This window comes from Oncorhynchus mykiss, chromosome 18, assembly GCF_057628025.1.
Source record: "Oncorhynchus mykiss isolate SJ-2025 chromosome 18, ASM5762802v1, whole genome shotgun sequence".
Classification (NCBI taxonomy): Eukaryota; Metazoa; Chordata; class Actinopteri; order Salmoniformes; family Salmonidae; genus Oncorhynchus; species Oncorhynchus mykiss.
Window position 1 is genome coordinate 21677407 of NC_143039.1, and position 26532 is coordinate 21703938.

The following is a 26532-nucleotide window of genomic DNA, read 5'->3' on the forward strand; positions in this document are numbered from 1 at the left end:
AAGTGCGAACAAGTATATCATTTTCTATTTTGACACCATGTAGAAGGAAATTGGCTGTGATTTTTAAATTGGTTAACTTGACTCTATTAAAACATGTCGCTCATAGAAGTGGTAGCAAAAAGGTGTTATTTCACCCTTTTCAGGTAAAATACAATACCTTGCACCTCATGAGAAATTTCAATCTCAAGTATTGACCCACCTGTGGTGCCTTCGCTTTCTGCAAAGGATTCAAGTTTTCACAAGGTGTCACACTAGTTACGTGCAGTGGTAGAGAATGACGCCAGCCACAAAGAGGCATTGTACTCTATTTCATGCTGTTTCGTGCTGTTTCCGGTCCACAGTGGGACTGGAAGCCCTGGGACCTACACTATAACAGCATGCACAGCTTTTCAGGTCCACAGTCCAGCTGATTTCACTCCTGGGGTCTGATTTCTACATGGGAACCCAGGTGTGTGCACTGCCCAGCCAATCAGTGACATTCATTATAGCGATTGCCAGGGAGGAGCTAAGCAGGGCTGTTGAACTCAAGGGCGTTAGTGAGTCATGCTCCCCAGCAATACAGACTCATAACTGGCTTCCACTAAAACAACCCTGTAGCACCTGGAAACCTATAGGTCACAGTCCTCAGATCGATCAGTAGTTACCCTGGACACAGCACTAAGCCTGGAATTTGTCCATTTAACCCTTTATAATCTAAGCCCTGTCTAAGCCGGGGGGGGGGACTAACTTATTTAATAGTTTTAGTTTGGCATTACTGCTGTTAATTAACCAATAAAAAGCGCATTGAATAACAGATTCACTACATGGAACAACAAATGTTCGTGAGAACACCAATTTTCAGGATGTCTCATGGTCTGACAAACACCACTCTAGCTCTGCCACCTTTCACTGCAGATGCGGAAGGGCGATATCGGCAGATGCAGTGGATTGAGAGGCAGCCCATGCAAAAAAAACAAATACTGTATCCTAGCTTAAACAGGCGTATTTTGATGGTGACTTTTTCAATTATGTTAATTTGATTTCCACAGTTGGCGTGGCAATTGTAGGCCAAGGGTTATAGTGGGTTCAGGGAGAGAGTGTGTACAGTATGTACAGTTCATGGAACAGCTTGAATTGGGAATAGTTAATAATGTATGTCCTTTAGGAAGTTACTGGCAGCATACAGACAAACTCTTCTCTCTCTCTCTCTCTCTCTCGGCATGGCACCTGATATCTCCTCCAATCTTTTCCATATACTCTACTCCTTACTGTATCAGCAGTATGATGGTGGATGGGGGGATAAGATCATCTGAAATTGAATAATTTGGGTTGCAAAATTCTGGGAACGTTCAATATATTCTTTGGTTTTCACGAAATCCCAGTTGGAGGATCCCCGGATCAGGAAATCTGGTATCCTCCAACCAGGATATCTAGAAACCAGGGAATTTATTGAACGCTGCAAGAATTTTGCAACCCTAGGAATAATTCTGTGTGTACAGCCGGGCTTTATGTGTGTGGATGTAGGTGTGTGGATGTAGGTGTGTAGATGTAGGTGTGTGGATGTAGGTGTGTGGATGTACGTGTGTGGATGTAGGTGTGTGGATGTAGGTGTGTGGATGTAGGTGTGTGGATGTAGGTGTGTGGATGTACGTGTGTGGATGTAGGTGTGTGGATGTAGGTGTGTGGATGTAGGTGTGTGGATGTACGTGTGTGGATGTAGGTGTGTGGATGTAGGTGTGTGGATGTAGGTGTGTAGATGTAGGTGTGTGGATGTAGGTGTATGGATGTAGGTGTGTAGATGTAGGTGTGTGGATGTAGGTGTGTGGATGTAGGTGTGTGGATGTAGGTGTGTGGATGTAGGTGTGTGGATGTAGGTGTGTAGATGTACGTGTGTGGATGTAGGTGTGTGGATGTAGGTGTGTAGATGTAGGTGTGTGGATGTAGGTGTGTGGATGTAGGTGTGTAGATGTAGGTGTGTGGATGTAGGTGTGTGGATGTAGGTGTGTGGATGTAGGTGTGTGGATGTACGTGTGTGGATGTAGGTGTGTGGATGTACGTGTGTGGATGTAGGTGTGTGGATGTAGGTGTGTGGATGTAGGTGTGTGGATGTAGGTGTGTGGATGTAGGTGTGTGGATGTAGGTGTGGAGGGTATAAGTGATTGCAACTGTTTCTCACAAATAGAAATGTTAATAACTTGCAAAGGCAGCAGGCAGATAAGGTTTTTTCCTCTGCTCCTCCACGGAGAGAGGGGAACAAGGACGAGGAGATGGTGAAAAGAGGAAGGGAGGGAGGAGAGAGGGAGGGGCTGTTGGAAGACACATTATTCTGTGCTGGTGCTCCTCTAGTAAGAGCCACTAGTGAGAAAGGGCCCTTCTCTGGCAGAACCTTCAAGACAGTAATTGAATTTGGTTGAATCCAGCGGGGGATAAATACAGGGACTAATAGATAGGGACAAAGAGACAAGGAGGTAGTGGGATGAGGAAAAACAACTGGACAACAACTGCAGTCGACAGTAGATTCTATGGAGGTTCCTCCTTTTGCAGACCCTGCTAATTCAATGGTTATGGACCATCAGTGACTTGCTTGTTTGTTTACGTCATCGCTGCAGCAGGGGGTAGTCGGCTACACTGCACTACAACAGGGAGCTCATGTCAATTCTCATGCTCCCCTCCCACACTGTGGGCTGTGTAAATAGCTAGCACTTGATTCTCTCCTCTCAGTATTGGGGAAAACACACTCTGAAATAACAAGAGGTGGATATTCACATATTAACCAGGATCCACTTGAAATCACTGATTATGAGAATTATGATGGTAAATGTTTTATACAAACAAGAGTAGCACTTCATTTTACCGCACATAGTTTCCCAGCTGGTTACTAAGCAATGGCATGGTAAATGGTCATTACACAGTAATAACCTAGGAATGACTGTTTACTAAGCAGTGGCATGGTAAATGGTCATTACACAGTAATAACCTAGGAATGACCTATTCACAATTAAACAGACCTATCTGTGTATCACGGAACAACTACATATCTGCCTTGCATTTTCAATCCAAACCACAGCTACAGTAGTGAGCTTGCAGTTCCAGGAACATATTATGGTAATATTTAGAATTCTGTCATGTTTAATCCTATAATCCCTTATTTATTCTGTTTTTGATATACTCGGGACTATGATCAGTCTGCTGCAATACCACCTGCAGACGACTTGTTAGCTCATCAGTAACGATGCACTGAGGTAGACAAATATGCCTCTATTTGTTATTCAGGAATATTATTCAATATCACCAATTTCAAGTACCTCCTATTGCCTTTGAACACCATGTATCTTCGTCTTCTTTTAAAAAATATTTAGTATTTATTTCATGTTTATTTAACTAAGCAAGTCAGTAAGAACAAATTCTTACTTACAATGACGTTCTACTAAAAGGCAAAATGCCTCCTGCGGGGACGCGGGATGGGATTAAAAATGTAAAATAAAATACAAATATAGGACAAAACACACATCACGACAAGAGAGACAACACACCACTACATAAAGAGAGACCTAAGACAACAACACAGTATAGCAGCAACACATGACAACAACATGGTAGCAACACAACATGGCAGCAGCACAACATGGTAGCAGCACAAACATGGTACAAACATTATTGGGAGCAGACAACAGCACAAAGGGAAAGAAGGTAGAGACAACAATGCATCACCCGAAGCAGCCACAACTGTCAGTAAGAGTGTCCATGATTGGGTCTTTGAAATGGCAACATCATTTACATGCCATGCACTGGCGCCCAATCACAGTTATCACAGGAAGCTAGTAAACCTAGACGATTATGTCTATTTAATCATTGTGTGCTCTGTTTGTAAGAGAGGGACCACATCGAGAGTATCTTTGGTGGTAATGTTTGCAGCGACACGAGAGAGAACGCTAATTAAAATGATACGATTTGGGTGTTGCTTTATCGTTTTAGTGTAGTGAGGGGGTGACTTGTGAAGCGTCGTTAGCCAACTAGCGCCCGGCGCTACAATGGCCCTTTCATAGCGGGGTGGTTTGTGGTGGTGTCGTCATCCTTGGCTGCAGTCTAATCTGGAACTGACACACTAACACTGTCTCCTCAGGTTTATTGTGGTTTACCAGGTTCCCCCCTCCAGATTCTGTGTTGTGTCTTTGTCAGGTACTAAATGTCAACGTGAAGTTTTTTAACATTGGAAGCTACCACATGTCAATTGAATTGACAGTCATTGAAATGATCATACAACCACCCCCCAAAACAGTGGCCTAACACCAGAAGAATTCAGATTAGAATTGATTATGTAAAGGATTAGGGAGCAGGTGAAATTAACATGTTAGTTAGCATGGCAACAAAGCCAGATATATTATTACTCACTACTTTGACACAGCTTCTTCTTTGATGAAGTTCATTTTATCCGGGTCCATGATGATAAATCCTTAAAGAGAGGAATATAAATAAACTTTTGGAGAATGGATTTGCATACGGGCATCATTTATTTGAAAGGCTAATTGCAGATGTGTAGGCAGCTGCAGAACATGATATCAAATATTTGTTTTCCCCGTTTTGATCTATGATCCAGATGAGTAAATGATGATTAAATTATTTGCACGTGGTGTAATCTGAAAGCCACATCTCATTCAAAACAACAGCTGTGTTTACACAGGCAGCCCAATTCTCATCTTTTTTCAACTAATTCGTATTTTGACCAATCACATCAGATCTTTTTCAGAGCTGATCTGAGTGATCAAAAAAGCCTTTTGTCCAGGCCCCAATTTTTTTTTGGTAGGGACCTGTGCAGTTATAAATCAAACAAATACATGTGTGAACACCAAAGTTGTTTTTTTTAATTGCAATTTATTGTAGAAGAAATTGTCAATCCTGCAAGAGTGGCTTCTACTTCTACTATCTTGTGTAATCCACCTTCAATATGGTGATTGGATGTAAATTCACCTTCAGAATCTTTTACTCATGACCTTTTACCTGGTGTGTTCCTTTCGGTACAACTAACTATGTTCTTGATTTGACCCATAGCCTTACAATAGGACTACATACATACAGTGCCTCCGGAAAGTATTCAGACCCCTGGACTTTTCCCACACTTTGTTACGTTACAACTTAACCTAAAATTGATTAAATTCAAAAAATCCTCAGCAATCTACACACAATACCCCATAATGACAAAGCGAATAAAGGTTTAGACATTGTTGCAAATTTATTAAAAGTAAAAAAAACTGAAAAACCTTATTTACATAAGTATTCAGACCCTTTGCTGTGAGACTCGAAATTGAGCTCAGGTGCATCCTGGTTCCATTGATCGTCCTTGAGGTGTTTCTACAACTTGATTGGAGTCCACCTGTGGTAAATTCAATTGATTGGACATGATTTGGAAAGGCACACGCTTGTCTACATAACGTCCCACAGTTGACAGTGCATGTCAGAGCAAAAACCAAGCCATGAGGTCAAAGGAATTGTTTGTAGAGCTCCGAGACAGGATTGTGTCTAGGCACAGATCTGGGGAAGGGTACCAAAACATTTCTGCAGCATTGAAGTTCCCCAAGAACACAGTGGCCCCATTATTCTTAAATGGAAGAAGTTTGGAACCACCAAGACTTTTCCTAGACCAAACTGATTAATTGGGGGAGAAGGACCTTGGTCTGGAAGTGACCAAAAACCCGATGGTCACTGTGACAAAGCTCTAGAGTTCCTCTGTGGAGATGGGAGAACCTTCCAGAAGGACAACCATCTCTGCAGCACTCCACCAATCAGGGCTTTATGGTAGACTGGCCAAACAGAAGCCACTCCTCAGTAAAAGGCACATGACAGCCCACCTGGAGAGTGCAAAAAGGCACCTAAAGACTTTCAGACCATGAGAAACAAGATTCTCTGGTCTGTGATGAAACCAAGATTGAACTTTTTGGCCTAAATGCCAAGCGTCACGTCTGGAGGAAACCTGGCACCATCCCTACGGTGATGAATGGTGGTACCAGCATACTATTGTGGGGATGTTTTTCAGTGGCAGGGACTGGGATACTATTCCGGATCGAGGCAAAGATGAACAGATCAAAGTACAGAGAGATCCTTGATGAAAACCTGCTCCAGAGAGCTCAGAACCTCAGACTGGGGCGATAGTCCAACAGGACAACAACCCTAAGCACACAGCCAAGACAACGCAGGAGTGACTTCGGGACAAGTCTCTGAATGTCCTTGAGTGGCCCAGCCAGAGCCCGGACTTGGACCCGATCGAACATTTCTGGAGAGACCTGAAAATAGCTATGCAGCAAGGTTCCCCATCCAACCTGACAGAGCTTGAGAGGATATGCAGAGAAGAATGGGAGAATCTCCCCAAATACAGGTATGCCAAGCTTGTAGCGTCATACCCAAGAAGACTTGAGGCTGTAATCGCTGCCCAAAGTGCATCAACAAAGTACTGAGTAAAGGGCCTGAATAATAACAATACCGTTCAAAAGTTTGGGGTCACTTAGAAATCTCCTTGTTTTTGAAAGAAGAGCACGTTTTTTGTCCATTAAAAATAACATCAAATTGATCAGAAATACAGTGTAGACATTGGTAATGTTGTGAATGACTATTGTACTTGCAAACGGCTGATTTTTAATTGGATATCTACATAGGCCCATTATCAGCGACAATCACTCCTGTGTACCAATGGCACATTGTGTTAGCTAATCCAAGTTTATCATTCTAAAAGGCTAATTGATCATTAGAAAACCCTTTTATAATTATGTTAGCACAGCTGAAAACTGTTGTTCTGCTAAATTGTAATTATTCGCCTACCTCCTCATGCCTTTTGCACACAATGTATATAGTCTCTTTTTTTTAAATAAAACAACAACAAATTCTACTGTGTTATTGACTTGTTTATTGTTTACTCCATGTGTAACTCTGTGTTGCTGTCTGTTCACACTGCTATGCTTTATCTTGGCCAGGTCGCAGTTGTAAATGAGAACTTGTTCTCAACTAGCCTACCTGGTTAAATAAAGGTGTTCTCAACTAGCCTACCTGGTTAAATAAAGGTGTTCTCAACTAGCCTACCTGGTTAAATAAAGGTGTTCTCAACTAGCCTACCTGGTTAAATAAAGGTGAAATAAAATAAAGAATAAAAAGAAGCAATACAACTGGCCTTCTTTAGACTAGTTGAGTATCTGCAGTATCAGCATTTGTTGGTTCGATTACAGGCTCAAAATGGCCAGAAACAAAGAACTTTCTTCTGAAACTCGTCAGTCTATTCTTGTTCTGAGAAATGAAGGCTATTTCATGAGAGAAATTGTCAAGAAACTGAAGATCTCGTACAACGCTGTGTACTACTCCCTTCACAGAACAACGCAAACTGGCTTAACCAGAATAGAAAGAGGAGTGGGAGGCCGCGGTGCACAACTGAGCAAGAGGACAAGTACATTAGAGTGTCTAGTTTGAGAAACAGATGCCTCATATGTCCTCAACTGGCAGCTTCATTAAATAGTACCCGCAAAACACCAGTCTCAACGTCAACAGTGAAGAGGTGACTCTGGGATGCTGACCTTCCAGGCAGATGTATTGGTGTTGCAGACTCAGGGGCCTTTCAGAACAGGTGTATTTATACTGAGATCATGTGACCCTTAGATTGCACACAGGTGGACTTTATTTAACTAATTATGTGACTTCTGAAGGTAATTGGTTGCACCAGATGTTATTTAGGGGCTTCATAGCAAAGGAGGTGAATACATATGCGCGCACAACTTTTCCGTTTTTTTATTTTACAAAAAATTTTAAAAAATAAAAAATAATTCATTTCACTTCACCAAATTGGACTATTTTGTATATGTCCATTACATTAAAACCAAATAAAAATCCATTTAAATTACAGGTTGTAATGCAACAAAATAGGAAAAATGCCAAGGGGGGATGAATACTTTCGCAAGGCACAGTGAATGTCATATTTCAGATTTTAATTTATTTATTATAATTTAGAACAATTTCTTAAAACCAGTTTTTGCTTTGTCAGTACAGGGTATTGTGTGTAGATTGATGAGGGGGAAAAACAATTTAATCAATTTTAGAATAAAGCTGTAACCAAACAAAATGTTGATAAAGTCAAGGGGTCTGAATACTTTCCAAAGGCACTGTAACAAATACTGTACCTCCACTCACCCTTCAGTGGTGCTTGTTATTGATTGTTAGTGTTACAGCCATTCCTACTGGGCACATACTGGTTGAATCAATGTTGTTTCCACGTCATTTCAATGAAATGACGTTGAACCAACGTGGAATAGATTGAATTAAATTGACATCTGTGCCCAGTGGGCTGTTTCACTGTTTTAGATTTTATTTTATTTATTAATGATTGCAAGCATAAGGGAATGTGTGTGGGCTTAAATATTTGTATGATTTCTGCCATATCCTAATAATATGTTTGCCTTGCCTTCTATCATGATTTACTTCTTTATGTTGTATTTCATCCTTAAACCATGAAGCAACATATTCAGGATACACCGTTTCCCGTCCAAATCTAATACATGAGGTGTTCCTTCATGATTGTGGTCTATAGCACGCTGTGCTTTAGACAAAATGACTGTCTAGGAAGAGTGAGGGAGCTGTTGAAGCCAGTTAAAGTGATCTATTGCGTTCAAAATGGTGGGGTGTACTTTCTTCGCTCTTTAGAGGCATAAAAACAAAAATGACTGTTTAGATTTAGTGTGTGTTTCTTGATTTATGTTTTGTCTACAAAGCGCATTATCTTCTCTAAAGGATTTGTTCATTATTCTTACCTTTATGGATAGTCTCTAACCTCTCTCTCCTCTCCTCTAACCCCATAGGACACTTGGCCAGGTGAAAAATGAAAGCTCCCATCACACTCCAGATTCTTCTCTATGCTGCTGTGGTCCGAGGTTTCAAAACAGTGTCCAAGAGAGGCTCAGGTACGTCTCCATTTAACTGTCTGTTAGCTGTCTGTCACTCCAGCCCGGTGGTTGAACCTCTCCAGGTATTGGAATCATGGAGAGAAGAGTGTGTGATTGAGTCAACTTAACTGTGGCTGGTTAGAGTTGATGTTGGATGATGAATATTCAAAGGAAGGTTCAAATGGAATCTTCTGATGTCCATCTACTTTTAAGAGCTTTTTTCTATGTTACATTTCTATTCCTGTCAATGCACTAATGCTAAGGACGTTAAATGCAAACAGCTAACTTTTGTGAATCTATTTGCTTTTGGTCCTATTGAGTGCTGTCGGTTCGGGCTCCAATCTGGGCTGCTATTTATTATGAACCATCTTCAGGTTGCCTTGGCATCTGTCAAATAAGCAGTATTACAGGCCCTGACATTGACAGATGGCATCTCCAGTTCAGAAGAGAATGTCTATCTCATACACACTCACAGTTTCCTCTCTCTCCCCCTCTGTTTGTCTCTCTGTCTCTCTCTCTCTCTCTCTCTCTCCCTGTCCATCCCTCCATATCTCTCTACCTTCCCTGATGTGTGAACTTTAAGCCAACAAGAGAATACATTTGACTGTGATATAGACGAGAGTCAGAATATTCACCCTATTGTACAACAAAACTTTTGATCAGCCTGCCACTCTGCTACACTAAGACAGCACATTCAGCTGCAGAATGGGCTTTAAAAGAAACACCATTGTGTGTTCTTCTGTAGTGGTCCATGGAACAGTTGGATAATGGATCTGTCTCTCAGCCTTTCCACATGTTTGCGCACAAATGTTGCTTTAACAGCAGTCAACATTCCCTTTGCAATCTCAGAGTCAAGTGCTTTCAACAATGGATGGCATATGCCATTCATCCATACTCCTCAAAGAATAGTCACTTCTCAGTTGAGGTCCTTCAGCATCCTGCATTTCACCACAGTTTCAATACAATTACCGTGGCTTTGTGTGATATATTGAGAGTCATGGCAAATATAGCAGTATATTGTGAAGTACAATATGATGAAGACATGGCCATGTGTTCATTCTAGGTATCAGTGGTATTACACTAAGGGATATCATTGGTGTTACAGTAAGGGATATAATTTGTATTACAGTAAGGGATATCAGTGATGTTACAGTAAGTGGTATCAGTAAGGGATATCAGTGGTATTACAGTAAGGGATATCATTGGTGTTACAGTTAGGGATATCAGTGGTGTTACAGTAAGGGATATCATTGGTGTTACAGTTAGGGATATCAGTGGCGTTACACTAAGATATATCAGTGGTGTTACAGTAAGGGATATCAGTGGTATTACAGTAAGTGGAATCAGTAAGTGATATCAGTGGCATTGCAGTAAGGGATATCAGTGGTATTACAGTAAGTGGAATCAGTAAGCGATATCAGTGGTATTACAGTAAGGGATATCAGTGGTATTACAGTAAGTGGAATCAGTAAGCGATAGCAGTGGTATTACAGTAAGGGATATCAGTGGTATTACAGTAAGGGATATCAATGGCATTACAGTAAGTGGAATCAGTAAGTGATATCAGTGGTATTACAGTAAGGGATATCAGTGGTATTACAGTAAGGGACAGCAGCGGTAGAAAGTTGTCCCTACTACCCCGCTGACGGCCAGATGGCCTCTCTCTCTCTCTCTCTTTCTCTCTCTCTCTCTCTCTCTCTCTCTCTCTCTCTCTCTCGCTTTCTCTCTCTATCTCTCTCTCTCTCTCTCTTGATCTCTCTCTCTCTCTTTCACCCCATCAGGGAGTCAACGTCTCTCTTGGAGCATTTATCAGCTCTATTTTGAACCAGCGGAATGCTATGTGCTGCCATATCCACCGTGTCCCACAGGGACGTATTAAAGGTGGTTCTACCAGGGGAGCGATGTGGGAGGAGAGACATTTCCTGTGACCTAGCATTTCTCTGGCTATTGACGGAATAGAGGGAGGACATCATTCCTTCATTGATAACATGCAGGCAAAGGAGAGACCTTGAGAAATGTATTTGTATAGCGAATATTTATAAACATCTGTACATGTCGTTCAAGGATAAATCTGGATGAATCTGTGGGAAAAACAACATATAATGGAAGACATACTGTACAGTGATGGAGATCTTTTAGTAGTAGTTTATTCATTCTCAGAAGGATATTTGCTTATGTTTTGTATTCAATTGTCCTTTAACGCATATCAGACAGCAGGGCCTACAGCAGGACCTGTAATACATATCAGACAGCAGGGCCTACAGCAGGACCTGTGATGCATATCAGACAGCAGGGCCTGCAGCAGGACCTGTGATGCATATCAGACAGCAGGGCCTACAGCAGGGCCTGTAATACTAATCAGACAGAAGGGCCTACAGTAGGGCCTGTAATATATATCAGACAGCAGGGACAACAGCAGGGCCTGTAATACTAATCAGACAGCTGGGCCAACAACAGGGCCTGTAATATATATCAGACAGCAGGGCCAACAGCAGGGCCTGTAATACATATCAGACAGCAGGGCCAACAGTAGGGCCTGTAATACTAATCAGACAGAAGGGCCTACAGCAAGGCCTGTAATACTAATCAGACAGCAGGGCCAACAGCAGGGCCTGTAATATATATCAGACAGCAGGGCCAACAGCAGGGCCTGTAATACTAATCAGACAGAAGGGCCTACAGCAGGGCCTGTAATACTAATCAGACAGCAGGGCCAACAGCAGGGCCTGTAATATATATCAGACAACAGGGCTAACAGCAGGGCCTGTAATATATATCAGACAGCAGGGCCAACAGCAGGGTCTGTAATACATATCAGACAGCAGGGCCAACAACAGGGCCTGTAATACATATCAGACAGCAGGGCCAACAGCAGGGCCTGTAATATATATATGACAGCAGGGCCAACAACAGGGCCTGTAATACATATCAGACAGCAGGGCCAACAGCAGGGCCTGTAATATATATATGACAGCAGGGCCAACAGCAGGGCCTGTCATATATATCAGACAACAGGGCCAAAAGCATTGCCTGTAATATATATCAGACAGCAGGGCCAACAGCAGGGTCTGTAATACATATCAGACAGCAGGGCCTGTAATACATGTCAGACAGCGGGGCCTACAGCAGGGCCTTTAATGCATATCAGACAGCAGGGCCAACAGCAGGGCCTGTAATATATATCAGACAGCAGGGGCAACAGCAGGGTCTGTAATACATATCAGACAGCAGGGCCTGTAATACATATCAGACAGCAGGGCCTACAGCAGGGCCTTTAATGCATATCAGACAGCAGGGCCTTTAATGCATATCAGACAGCAGGGCCTACAGCAGGGCCTTCAATGCATATCAGACAGCAGGGCTTTCAATGCATATCAGACAGCAGGTCATTAAATGCATATCAGACAGCAGGGCCTACATCAGGGCCTTCAATGCATATCAGACAGCAGGGCCTACAGCATGGCCTATAATGCATATCAGACAGCATGGCCAACAGCAGGGCCTTTAATGCATATCAGACAGCAGGGCCTTTAATACATATCAGACAGCAGGACCAGCAGCAGGTTCTTTAATGCATATCAGACAGCAGGGCCAACAGCAGGGCCTTTAATGCATATCAGACAGCAGGGCCTTTAATGCATATCAGACAGCAGGTCCTTTAATACATATCAGACAGCAGGGCCTTTAATGCATTTCAGACAGCACGGCCTTTAATGCATATCAGACAGCAGGTCCTTTAATACATATCAGACAGCAGGGCCTTTAATGCATTTCAGACAGCACGGCCTTTAATGCATATCAGACAGCAGGTCCTACAGCATTGCCTGTAATATATATCAGACAGCAGGGCCAACAGCATTGCCTGTAATATATATCAGACAGCAGGGCCAACAGCAGGGTCTGTAATACATATCAGACAGCAGGGCCAACAGCAGGGTCTGTAATATATATCAGACAGCAGGGCCAACAGCATTGCCTGTAATATATATCAGACAGCAGGGCCAACAGCAGGGTCTGTAATACATATCAGACAGCAGGGCCTGTAATACATATCAGACAGCAGGGCCTACAGCAGGGCCTTTAATGCATATCAGACAGCAAGGCCAACAGCAGGGCCTGTAATATATATCAGACAGCAGGGCCAACAGCAGGGTCTGTAATACATATCAGACAGCAGGGCCTACAGCAGGGCCTTTAATGCATATCAGACAGCAGGGCTTTCAATGCATATCAGACAGCAGGGCCTACAGCAGTGCCTTCAATGCCTTTCAGACAACAGGGCATTTAATGCATATGAGACAGCAGGGCCTACATCAGGGCCTTCAACGCATATCAGACAGCAGAGCCTGTAATACATATCAGACAGCAGGGCCAACAGCAGGTTCTTTAATTCATATCAGACAGCAGGGCCTTTAATGCATATCAGACAGCAGGGCCAACAGCAGGTCCTTTAATGCATATCAGACAGCAGGGCCAACAGCAGGGCCTTTAATGCATATCAGACAGCAGGGCCTTTAATACATATCAGACAGCAGGGCCTTTAATGCATATCAGACAGCAGGGCCTGTAATACATATCAGACAGCAGGGCCAACAGCAGGTTCTTTAATTCATATCAGACAGCAGGGCCTTTAATGCATATCAGACAGCAGGGTCTTTAATGCATATCAGACAGCAGGGCCAACAGCAGGTCCTTTAATGCATATCAGACAGCAGGTCCTGTAATACATATCAGACAGCAGGGCCAACAGCAGGTCCTTTAATGCATATCAGACAGCAGGGCATTTAATGCATATCAGACAGCAGGGCCAACAGCAGGTCCTTTAATGCATATCAGACAGCAGGGCCAACAGCAGGGCCTTTAATGCATATCAGACAGCAGGGCCTACAGCAGGGCCTTCAATGCATATCAGACAGCATGGCATTTAATGCATATCAGACAGCAGGGCCTTTAATGCATATCAGACAGCAGGGCATTTAATGCATATCAGACAGCAGGGCCAACAGCATGTCCTTTAATGCATATCAGACAGCAGGACCAACAGCAGGGCCTTTAATGCATATCAGACAGCAGGGCCTTTAATGCATATCAGATAGCAGGGCCTTTAATGCATATCAGACAGCAGGGCCTTTAATGCATATCAGACAGCAGGGCCAACAGCAGGTTCTTTAATGCATATCAGACAGCAGGGCATTTAAAGCATATCAGACAGCAGGGCCAACAGCAGTTCCTTTAATGCATTTCAGACAGCAGGGCCAAAAGCAGGGCCTTTAATGCATATCAGACAGCAGGGCCTACAACAGGGCCTTCAATGCATATCAGACAGCAGGGCCAACAGCAGGGCATTTAATGCATATCAGACAGCAGGGCCTTTAATGCATATCAGACAGCAGGGCCTTTAATGCATATCAGACAGCAGGGCCTACAGCAGGGCCTGTAATATATATCAGACAGCAGGGCCAACAGCAGGGTCTGTAATACATATCAGACAGCAGGGCCTACAGCAGTGCCTTCAATGCCTTTCAGACAACAGGGCATTTAATGCATATCAGACAGCAGGGCCTACATCAGGGCCTTCAACGCATATCAGACAGCAGGGCCTGTAATACATATCAGACAGCAGGGCCAACAGCAGGTTCTTTAATTCATATCAGACAGCAGGGCCAACAGCAGGTCCTTCAATGCATATCAGACAGCAGGGCCAACAGCAGGTTCTTTAATGCATATCAGACAGCAGGGCCTTTAATGCATATCAGACAGCAGGGCCAACAGCAGGTTCTTTAATGCATATCAGACAGCAGGGCCAACAGCAGGTCCTTTAATGCATATCAGACAGCAGGGCCTTTAATGCATATCAGACAGCAGGGCCAACAGCAGGTCCTTTAATGCATATCAGACAGCAGGGCCTGTAATACATATCAGACAGCAGGGCCAACAGCAGGTCCTTTAATGCATATCAGACAGCAGGGCATTTAATGCATATCAGACAGCAGGGCCAACAGCAGGTCCTTTAATGCATATCAGACAGCAGGGCATTTAATGCATATCAGACAGCAGGGCCAACAGCAGGTCCTTTAATGCATTTCAGACAGCAGGGCCAACAGCAGGTTCTTTAATACATATCAGACAGCAGGGCATTTAATGCATATCAGACAGCAGGGCCAACAGCAGGTTCTTTAATGCATATCAGACAGCAGGGCATTTAATGCATATCAGACAGCAGGGCCAACAGCAGGTCCTTTAATGCATATCAGACAGCAGGACCAACAGCAGGTTCTTTAATGCATATCAGACAGCAGGGCTTTCAATGCATATCAGACAGCAGGGCCTACAGCAGTGCCTTCAATGCCTTTCAGACAACAGGGCATTTAATGCATATGAGACAGCAGGGCCTACATCAGGGCCTTCAACGCATATCAGACAGCAGAGCCTGTAATACATATCAGACAGCAGGGCCAACAGCAGGTTCTTTAATTCATATCAGACAGCAGGGCCTTTAATGCATATCAGACAGCAGGGCCAACAGCAGGTCCTTTAATGCATATCAGACAGCAGGGCCAACAGCAGGGCCTTTAATGCATATCAGACAGCAGGGCCTTTAATACATATCAGACAGCAGGGCCTTTAATGCATATCAGACAGCAGGGCCTGTAATACATATCAGACAGCAGGGCCAACAGCAGGTTCTTTAATTCATATCAGACAGCAGGGCCTTTAATGCATATCAGACAGCAGGGCCTTTAATGCATATCAGACAGCAGGGCCAACAGCAGGTCCTTTAATGCATATCAGACAGCAGGTCCTGTAATACATATCAGACAGCAGGGCCAACAGCAGGTCCTTTAATGCATATCAGACAGCAGGGCATTTAATGCATATCAGACAGCAGGGCCAACAGCAGGTCCTTTAATGCATATCAGACAGCAGGGCCAACAGCAGGGCCTTTAATGCATATCAGACAGCAGGGCCTACAGCAGGGCCTTCAATGCATATCAGACAGCATGGCCTTTAATGCATATCAGACAGCAGGGCCTTTAATGCATATCAGACAGCAGGGCATTTAATGCATATCAGACAGCAGGGCCAACAGCATGTCCTTTAATGCATATCAGACAGCAGGACCAACAGCAGGGCCTTTAATGCATATCAGACAGCAGGGCCTTTAATGCATATCAGATAGCAGGGCCTTTAATGCATATCAGACAGCAGGGCCTTTAATGCATATCAGACAGCAGGGCCAACAGCAGGTTCTTTAATGCATATCAGACAGCAGGGCATTTAAAGCATATCAGACAGCAGGGCCAACAGCAGTTCCTTTAATGCATTTCAGACAGCAGGGCCAAAAGCAGGGCCTTTAATGCATATCAGACAGCAGGGCCTACAACAGGGCCTTCAATGCATATCAGACAGCAGGGCCAACAGCAGGGCATTTAATGCATATCAGACAGCAGGGCCTTTAATGCATATCAGACAGCAGGGCCTTTAATGCATATCAGACAGCAGGGCCTACAGCAGGGCCTGTAATATATATCAGACAGCAGGGCCAACAGCAGGGTCTGTAATACATATCAGACAGCAGGGCCTACAGCAGTGCCTTCAATGCCTTTCAGACAACAGGGCATTTAATGCATATCAGACAGCAGGGCCTACATCAGGGCCTTCAACGCATATCAGACAGCAGGGCCTGTAATACATATCAGACAGCAGGGCCAACAGCAGGTTCTTTAATTCATATCAGACAGCAGGGCCAACAGCAGGTCCTTCAATGCATATCAGACAGCAGGGCCAACAGCAGGTTCTTTAATGCATATCAGACAGCAGGGCCTTTAATGCATATCAGACAGCAGGGCCAACAGCAGGTTCTTTAATGCATATCAGACAGCAGGGCCAACAGCAGGTCCTTTAATGCATATCAGACAGCAGGGCCTTTAATGCATATCAGACAGCAGGGCCAACAGCAGGTCCTTTAATGCATATCAGACAGCAGGGCCTGTAATACATATCAGACAGCAGGGCCAACAGCAGGTCCTTTAATGCATATCAGACAGCAGGGCATTTAATGCATATCAGACAGCAGGGCCAACAGCAGGTCCTTTAATGCATATCAGACAGCAGGGCATTTAATGCATATCAGACAGCAGGGCCAACAGCAGGTCCTTTAATGCATTTCAGACAGCAGGGCCAACAGCAGGTTCTTTAATACATATCAGACAGCAGGGCATTTAATGCATATCAGACAGCAGGGCCAACAGCAGGTTCTTTAATGCATATCAGACAGCAGGGCATTTAATGCATATCAGACAGCAGGGCCAACAGCAGGTCCTTTAATGCATATCAGACAGCAGGACCAACAGCAGGTTCTTTAATGCATATCAGACAGCAGGTCCTTTAATACATATCAGACAGCAGGGCCTTTAATGCATTTCAGACAGAAGGGCATTTAATGCATATCAGACAGCAGGGCCAACAGCATGTCCTTTAATGCATATCAGACAGCAGGACCAACAGCAGGTTCTTTAATGCATATCAGACAGCAGGTCCTTTAATACATACCAGACAGCAGGGCCTTTAATGCATTTCAGACAGAAGGGCCTTTAATGCATATCAGACAGCAGGGCCAACAGCAGGTCCTTTAATGCATATCAGACAGCAGGTCCTTTAATGCATATCAGACAGCAGGGCATTTAATGCATATCAGACAGCAGGGCCAACAGCAGGTCCTTTAATGCATATCAGACAGCAGGGACTTTAATGCATATCAGACAGCAGGGCCTACAGCAGGGCCTTCAATGCATATCAGACAGCATGGCATTTAATGCATATCAGACAGCATGGCATTTAATGCATTTCAGACAGCAGGGCCTGTAATATATATCAGACAGCAGGGCCAACAGCAGGTTCTTTAATGCATATCAGACAGCAGGGCCTTTAATGCATATCAGACAGCAGGGCCAACAGCAGGTCCTTTAATGCATATCTGACAGCAGGGCATTTAATGCATATCAGACAGCAGGGCCAACAGCAGGTCCTTTAATGCATTTCAGACAGCAGGGCCAACAGCAGGGACTTTAATGCATATCAGACAGCAGGGCCTACAGCAGGGCCTTCAATGCATATCAGACAGCATGGCATTTAATGCATATCAGACTGCGGGGCCTTTAATGCATATCAGACAGCAGGGCCTTTAATGCATATCAGACAGCAGGGCCAACAGCAGGTCCTTTAATGCATATCAGACAGCAGGGCCAACAGCAGGTTCTTTAATGCATATCAGACAGCAGGGCATTTAAAGCATATCAGACAGCAGGGCCAACAGCAGTTCCTTTAATGCATTTCAGACAGCAGGGCCAAAAGCAGGGCCTTTAATCCATATCAGACAGCAGGGCCTACAACAGGGCCTTCAATGCATATCAGACAGCAGGGCCAACAGCAGGGCATTTAATGCATATCAGACAGCAGGGCCTTTAATGCATATCAGACAGCAGGGCCTTTAATGCATATCAGACAGCAGGGCCTACAGCAGGGCCTGTAATATATATCAGACAGCAGGGCCAACAGCAGGGTCTGTAATACATATCAGACAGCAGGGCCTACAGCAGTGCCTTCAATGCCTTTCAGACAACAGGGCATTTAATGCATATTAGACAGCAGGGCCTACATCAGGGCCTTCAACGCATATCAGACAGCAGGGCCTGTAATACATATCAGACAGCAGGGCCAACAGCAGGTTCTTTAATTCATATCAGACAGCAGGGCCAACAGCAGGTCCTTTAATGCATATCAGACAGCAGGGCCAACAGCAGGTTCTTTAATGCATATCAGACAGCAGGGCCTTTAATGCATATCAGACATTAGGGCCAACAGCAGGTTCTTTAATGCATATCAGACAGCAGGGCCAATAGCAGGTCCTTTAATGCATATCAGACAGCAGGGCCTTTAATGCATATCAGACAGCAGGGCCAACAGCAGGTCCTTTAATGCATATCAGACAGCAGGGCCTGTAATACATATCAGACAGCAGGGCCAACAGCAGGTCCTTTAATGCATATCAGACAGCAGGGCATTTAATGCATATCAGACAGCAGGGCCAACAGCAGGTCCTTTAATGCATATCAGACAGCAGGGCATTTAATGCATATCAGACAGCAGGGCCAACAGCAGGTCCTTTAATGCATTTCAGACAGCAGGGCCAACAGCAGGTTCTTTAATACATATCAGACAGCAGGGCATTTAATGCATATCAGACAGCAGGGCCAACAGCAGGTTCTTTAATGCATATCAGACAGCAGGGCATTTAATGCATATCAGACAGCAGGGGCAACAGCAGGTTCTTTAATGCATATCAGACAGCAGGTCCTTTAATACATATCAGACAGCAGGGCCTTTAATGCATTTCAGACAGCAGGGCCTTTAATGCTTATCAGACAGCAGGGCCAACAGCAGGTCCTTTAATGCATATCAGACAGCAGGTCCTTTAATGCATATCAGACAGCAGGGCATTTAATGCATATCAGACAGCAGGGCCAACAGCAGGTCCTTTAATGCATATCAGACAGCAGGGACTTTAATGCATATCAGACAGCAGGGCCTACAGCAGGGCCTTCAATGCATATCAGACAGCATGGCATTTAATGCATATCAGACAGCAGGGCCTTTAATGCATATCAGACAGCAGGGCCTACAGCAGGGCCTGTAATATATATCAGACAGCAGGGCCAACAGCAGGTTCTTTAATGCATATCAGACAGCAGGGCCTTTAATGCATATCAGACAGCAGGGCCAACAGCAGGTCCTTTAATGCATATCAGACAGCAGGGCCAACAGCAGGTTCTTTAATGCATATCAGACAGCAGGGCATTTAAAGCATATCAGACAGCAGGGCCAACAGCAGTTCCTTTAATGCATTTCAGACAGCAGGGCCAAAAGCAGGGCCTTTAATCCATATCAGACAGCAGGGCCTACAACAGGGCCTTCAATGCATATCAGACAGCAGGGCCAACAGCAGGGCATTTAATGCATATCAGACAGCAGGGCCTTTAATGCATATCAGACAGCAGGGCCTTTAATGCATATCAGACAGCAGGGCCTACAGCAGGGCCTGTAATATATATCAGACAGCAGGGCCAACAGCAGGGTCTGTAATACATATCAGACAGCAGGGCCTACAGCAGTGCCTTCAATGCCTTTCAGACAACAGGGCATTTAATGCATATTAGACAGCAGGGCCTACATCAGGGCCTTCAACGCATATCAGACAGCAGGGCCTGTAATACATATCAGACAGCAGGGCCAACAGCAGGTTCTTTAATTCATATCAGACAGCAGGGCCAACAGCAGGTCCTTTAATGCATATCAGACAGCAGGGCCAACAGCAGGTTCTTTAATGCATATCAGACAGCAGGGCCTTTAATGCATATCAGACATTAGGGCCAACAGCAGGTTCTTTAATGCATATCAGACAGCAGGGCCAACAGCAGGTCCTTTAATGCATATCAGACAGCAGGGCCTTTAATGCATATCAGACAGCAGGGCCAACAGCAGGTCCTTTAATGCATATCAGACAGCAGGGCCTGTAATACATATCAGACAGCAGGGCCAACAGCAGGTCCTTTAATGCATATCAGACAGCAGGGCATTTAATGCATATCAGACAGCAGGGCCAACAGCAGGTCCTTTAATGCATATCAGACAGCAGGGCATTTAATGCATATCAGACAGCAGGGCCAACAGCAGGTCCTTTAATGCATTTCAGACAGCAGGGCCAACAGCAGGTTCTTTAATACATATCAGACAGCAGGGCATTTAATGCATATCAGACAGCAGGGCCAACAGCAGGTTCTTTAATGCATATCAGACAGCAGGGCATTTAATGCATATCAGACAGCAGGGGCAACAGCAGGTTCTTTAATGCATATCAGACAGCAGGTCCTTTAATACATATCAGACAGCAGGGCCTTTAATGCATTTCAGACAGCAGGGCCTTTAATGCTTATCAGACAGCAGGGCCAACAGCAGGTCCTTTAATGCATATCAGACAGCAGGTCCTTTAATGCATATCAGACAGCAGGGCATTTAATGCATATCAGACAGCAGGGCCAACAGCAGGTCCTTTAATGCATATCAGACAGCAGGGACTTTAATGCATATCAGACAGCAGGGCCTACAGCAGGGCCTTCAATGCATATCAGACAGCATGGCATTTAATGCATATCAGACAGCAGGGCCTTTAATGCATATCAGACAGCAGGGCCTACAGCAGGGCCTGTAATATATATCAGACAGCAGGGCCAACAGCAGGTTCTTTAATGCATATCAGACAGCAGGGCCTTTAATGCATATCAGACAGCAGGGCCAACAGCAGGTCCTTTAATGCATATCTGACAGCAGGGCATTTAATGCATATCAGACAGCAGGGCCAACAGCAGGTCCTTTAATGCATTTCAGACAGCAGGGCCAACAGCAGGGACTTTAATGCATATCAGACAGCAGGGCCTACAGCAGGGCCTTCAATGCATATCAGACAGCATGGCATTTAATGCATATCAGACTGCGGGGCCTTTAATGCATATCAGACAGCAGGGCCTTTAATGCATATCAGACAGCAGGGCCAACAGCATGTCCTTTAATGCATATCAGACAGCAGGACCAACAGCAGGGCCTTTAATGCATATCAGACAGCAGGGCCTTTAATACATATCAGACAGCAGGGCCTGTAATACATATCAGACAGCAGGGCCAACAGCAGGTCCTTTAATGCATATCAGACAGCAGGGCCAACAGCAGGTTCTTTAATGCATATCAGACAGCAGGGCATTTAAAGCATATCAGACAGCAGGGCCAACAGCAGTTCCTTTAATGCATTTCAGACAGCAGGGCCAACAGCAGGGCCTTTAATGCATATCAGACAGCAGGGCCTACAGCAGGGCCTTCAATGCATATCAGACAGCATGGCATTTAATGCATATCAGACAGCAGGGCCTTTAATGCATATCAGACAGCAGGGCCTTTAATGCATATCAGACAGCAGGGCCTACAGCAGGGCCTGTAATATATATCAGACAGCAGGGCCTGTAATACATGTCTGACAGCAGGGCCTACAGCAGGGCCTTTAATGCATATGAGACAGCAGGGCCTTTAATGCATATCAGACAGCAGGGCCTACAGCAGGGCCTTTAATGCATATGAGACAGCAGGGCATTTAATGCATATCAGATAGCAGGGCCTTTAAAGCATATAAGACAGCAGGGCCTTTAATGCATATCAGACAGCAGGGCCTTTAAAGCATATGAGACAGCAGGGCCTGTAATATATATCAGACAGCAGGGCTTCCAATGCATATCAGACAGCAGGGCCTACAGCAGGGCCTTCAATGCCTTTCAGACAACAGGGCATTTAATGCATATCAGACAGCAGGGCCTACATCAGGGCCTTCAATGCATATCAGACAGCAGGGCCTGTAATACATACCAGACAGCAGGGCCAACAGCAGGTTCTTTAATGCATATCAGACAGCAGGGCCTTTAATGCATATCAGACAGCAGGGCCAACAGCAGGTCCTTTAATGCATTTCAGACAGCAGGGCCCACAGCAGGGCCTTTAATGCATATCAGACAGCAGGGCCTTTAATGCATATCAGACAGCATGGCGTTTAATGCATATCAGACAGCAGGACCAACAGCAGGGCCTTTAATGCATATCAGACAGCAGGGCCAACAGTAGGGCCTTTAATGCATAACAGACAGCAGGGCCAACAGCAGGGCCTTTAATGCATATCAGACAGCAGGGCATTTAAAGCATATCAGACAGCAGGGCCAACAGCAGTTCCTTTAATGCATTTCAGACAGCAGGGCCAAAAGCAGGGCCTTTAATCCATATCAGACAGCAGGGCCTACAACAGGGCCTTCAATGCATATCAGACAGCAGGGCCAACAGCAGGGCATTTAATGCATATCAGACAGCAGGGCCTTTAATGCATATCAGACAGCAGGGCCTTTAATGCATATCAGACAGCAGGGCCTACAGCAGGGCCTGTAATATATATCAGACAGCAGGGCCAACAGCAGGGTCTGTAATACATATCAGACAGCAGGGCCTACAGCAGTGCCTTCAATGCCTTTCAGACAACAGGGCATTTAATGCATATTAGACAGCAGGGCCTACATCAGGGCCTTCAACGCATATCAGACAGCAGGGCCTGTAATACATATCAGACAGCAGGGCCAACAGCAGGTTCTTTAATTCATATCAGACAGCAGGGCCAACAGCAGGTCCTTTAATGCATATCAGACAGCAGGGCCAACAGCAGGTTCTTTAATGCATATCAGACAGCAGGGCCTTTAATGCATATCAGACATTAGGGCCAACAGCAGGTTCTTTAATGCATATCAGACAGCAGGGCCAACAGCAGGTCCTTTAATGCATATCAGACAGCAGGGCCTTTAATGCATATCAGACAGCAGGGCCAACAGCAGGTCCTTTAATGCATATCAGACAGCAGGGCCTGTAATACATATCAGACAGCAGGGCCAACAGCAGGTCCTTTAATGCATATCAGACAGCAGGGCATTTAATGCATATCAGACAGCAGGGCCAACAGCAGGTCCTTTAATGCATATCAGACAGCAGGGCATTTAATGCATATCAGACAGCAGGGCCAACAGCAGGTCCTTTAATGCATTTCAGACAGCAGGGCCAACAGCAGGTTCTTTAATACATATCAGACAGCAGGGCATTTAATGCATATCAGACAGCAGGGCCAACAGCAGGTTCTTTAATGCATATCAGACAGCAGGGCATTTAATGCATATCAGACAGCAGGGGCAACAGCAGGTTCTTTAATGCATATCAGACAGCAGGTCCTTTAATACATATCAGACAGCAGGGCATTTAATGCATTTCAGACAGCAGGGCCTTTAATGCTTATCAGACAGCAGGGCCAACAGCAGGTCCTTTAATGCATATCAGACAGCAGGTCCTTTAATGCATATCAGACAGCAGGGCATTTAATGCATATCAGACAGCAGGGCCAACAGCAGGTCCTTTAATGCATATCAGACAGCAGGGACTTTAATGCATATCAGACAGCAGGGCCTACAGCAGGGCCTTCAATGCATATCAGACAGCATGGCATTTAATGCATATCAGACAGCAGGGCCTTTAATGCATATCAGACAGCAGGGCCTACAGCAGGGCCTGTAATATATATCAGACAGCAGGGCCAACAGCAGGTTCTTTAATGCATATCAGACAGCAGGGCCTTTAATGCATATCAGACAGCAGGGCCAACAGCAGGTCCTTTAATGCATATCTGACAGCAGGGCATTTAATGCATATCAGACAGCAGGGCCAACAGCAGGTCCTTTAATGCATTTCAGACAGCAGGGCCAACAGCAGGGACTTTAATGCATATCAGACAGCAGGGCCTACAGCAGGGCCTTCAATGCATATCAGACAGCATGGCATTTAATGCATATCAGACTGCGGGGCCTTTAATGCATATCAGACAGCAGGGCCTTTAATGCATATCAGACAGCAGGGCCAACAGCATGTCCTTTAATGCATATCAGACAGCAGGACCAACAGCAGGGCCTTTAATGCATATCAGACAGCAGGGCCTTTAATACATATCAGACAGCAGGGCCTGTAATACATATCAGACAGCAGGGCCAACAGCAGGTCCTTTAATGCATATCAGACAGCAGGGCCAACAGCAGGTTCTTTAATGCATATCAGACAGCAGGGCATTTAAAGCATATCAGACAGCAGGGCCAACAGCAGTTCCTTTAATGCATTTCAGACAGCAGGGCCAACAGCAGGGCCTTTAATGCATATCAGACAGCAGGGCCTACAGCAGGGCCTTCAATGCATATCAGACAGCATGGCATTTAATGCATATCAGACAGCAGGGCCTTTAATGCATATCAGACAGCAGGGCCTTTAATGCATATCAGACAGCAGGGCCTACAGCAGGGCCTGTAATATATATCAGACAGCAGGGCCAACAGCAGGGTCTGTAATACATATCAGACACCAGGGCCTGTAATACATGTCTGACAGCAGGGCCTACAGCAGGGCCTTTAATGCATATGAGACAGCAGGGCCTTTAATGCATATCAGACAGCAGGGCCTACAGCAGGGCCTTTAATGCATATGAGACAGCAGGGCATTTAATGCATATCAGACAGCAGGGCCTTTAAAGCATATAAGACAGCAGGGCCTTTAATGCATATCAGACAGCAGGGCCTTTAAAGCATATGAGACAGCAGGGCCTGTAATATATATCAGACAGCAGGGCTTCCAATGCATATCAGACAGCAGGGCCTACAGCAGGGCCTTCAATGCCTTTCAGACAACAGGGCATTTAATGCATATCAGACAGCAGGGCCTACATCAGGGCCTTCAATGCATATCAGACAGCAGGGCCTGTAATACATACCAGACAGCAGGGCCAACAGCAGGTTCTTTAATGCATATCAGACAGCAGGGCCTTTAATGCATATCAGACAGCAGGGCCAACAGCAGGTCCTTTAATGCATTTCAGACAGCAGGGCCCACAGCAGGGCCTTTAATGCATATCAGACAGCAGGGCCTTTAATGCATATCAGACAGCATGGCGTTTAATGCATATCAGACAGCAGGACCAACAGCAGGGCCTTTAATGCATATCAGACAGCAGGGCCAACAGTAGGGCCTTTAATGCATAACAGACAGCAGGGCCAACAGCAGGGCCTTTAATGCATATCAGACAGCAGGGCATTTAAAGCATATCAGACAGCAGGGCCAACAGCAGTTCCTTTAATGCATATCAGACAGCAGGGCCTACAGCAGGGCCTTCAATGCATATCAGACAGCATGGCATTTAATGCATATCAGACAGCAGGGCCTTTAATGCATATCAGACAGCAGGGCCTTTAATGCATATCAGACAGCAGGGCCTACAGCAGGGCCTGTAATATATATCAGACAGCAGGGCCAACAGCAGGGTCTGTAATACATATCAGACACCAGGGCCTGTAATACATGTCAGACAGCAGGGCCTACAGCAGGGCCTTTAATGCATATGAGACAGCAGGGCCTTTAATGCATATCAGACAGCAGGGCCTACAGCAGGGCCTTTAATGCATATGAGACAGCAGGGCATTTAATGCATATCAGACAGCAGGGCCTTTAAAGCATATAAGACAGCAGGGCCTTTAATGCATATCAGACAGCAGGGCCTTTAAAGCATATGAGACAGCAGGGCCTGTAATATATATCAGACAGCAGGGCTTCCAATGCATATCAGACAGCAGGGCCTACAGCAGGGCCTTCAATGCCTTTCAGACAACAGGGCATTTAATGCATATCAGACAGCAGGGCCTACATCAGGGCCTTCAATGCATATCAGACAGCAGGGCCTGTAATACATACCAGACAGCAGGGCCAACAGCAGGTTCTTTAATGCATATCAGACAGCAGGGCCTTTAATGCATATCAGACAGCAGGGCCAACAGCAGGTCCTTTAATGCATTTCAGACAGCAGGGCCCACAGCAGGGCCTTTAATGCATATCAGACAGCAGGGCCTTTAATGCATATCAGACAGCATGGCGTTTAATGCATATCAGACAGCAGGACCAACAGCAGGGCCTTTAATGCATATCA

The 26532-nt window shown here is 45.1% G+C and overlaps 1 protein-coding gene across 2 annotated transcripts in view; it reads left to right on the top strand.

Moving 5' to 3' along the window:
- The window catches only part of LOC110495483 (interleukin-1 receptor accessory protein-like 1), a 385189-nt gene that overhangs the window by 11353 nt on the left and 347304 nt on the right, over positions 1–26532 (top strand). For both annotated transcript variants that reach the window (XM_036951893.2, XM_036951894.2), the window contains exon 2: positions 8808–8909. In XM_036951893.2, coding sequence (XP_036807788.1) covers positions 8828–8909 — 82 coding nt within the window. In that variant the 5' untranslated portion in view covers positions 8808–8827. The remainder of the gene's footprint in view (positions 1–8807; positions 8910–26532) is intronic.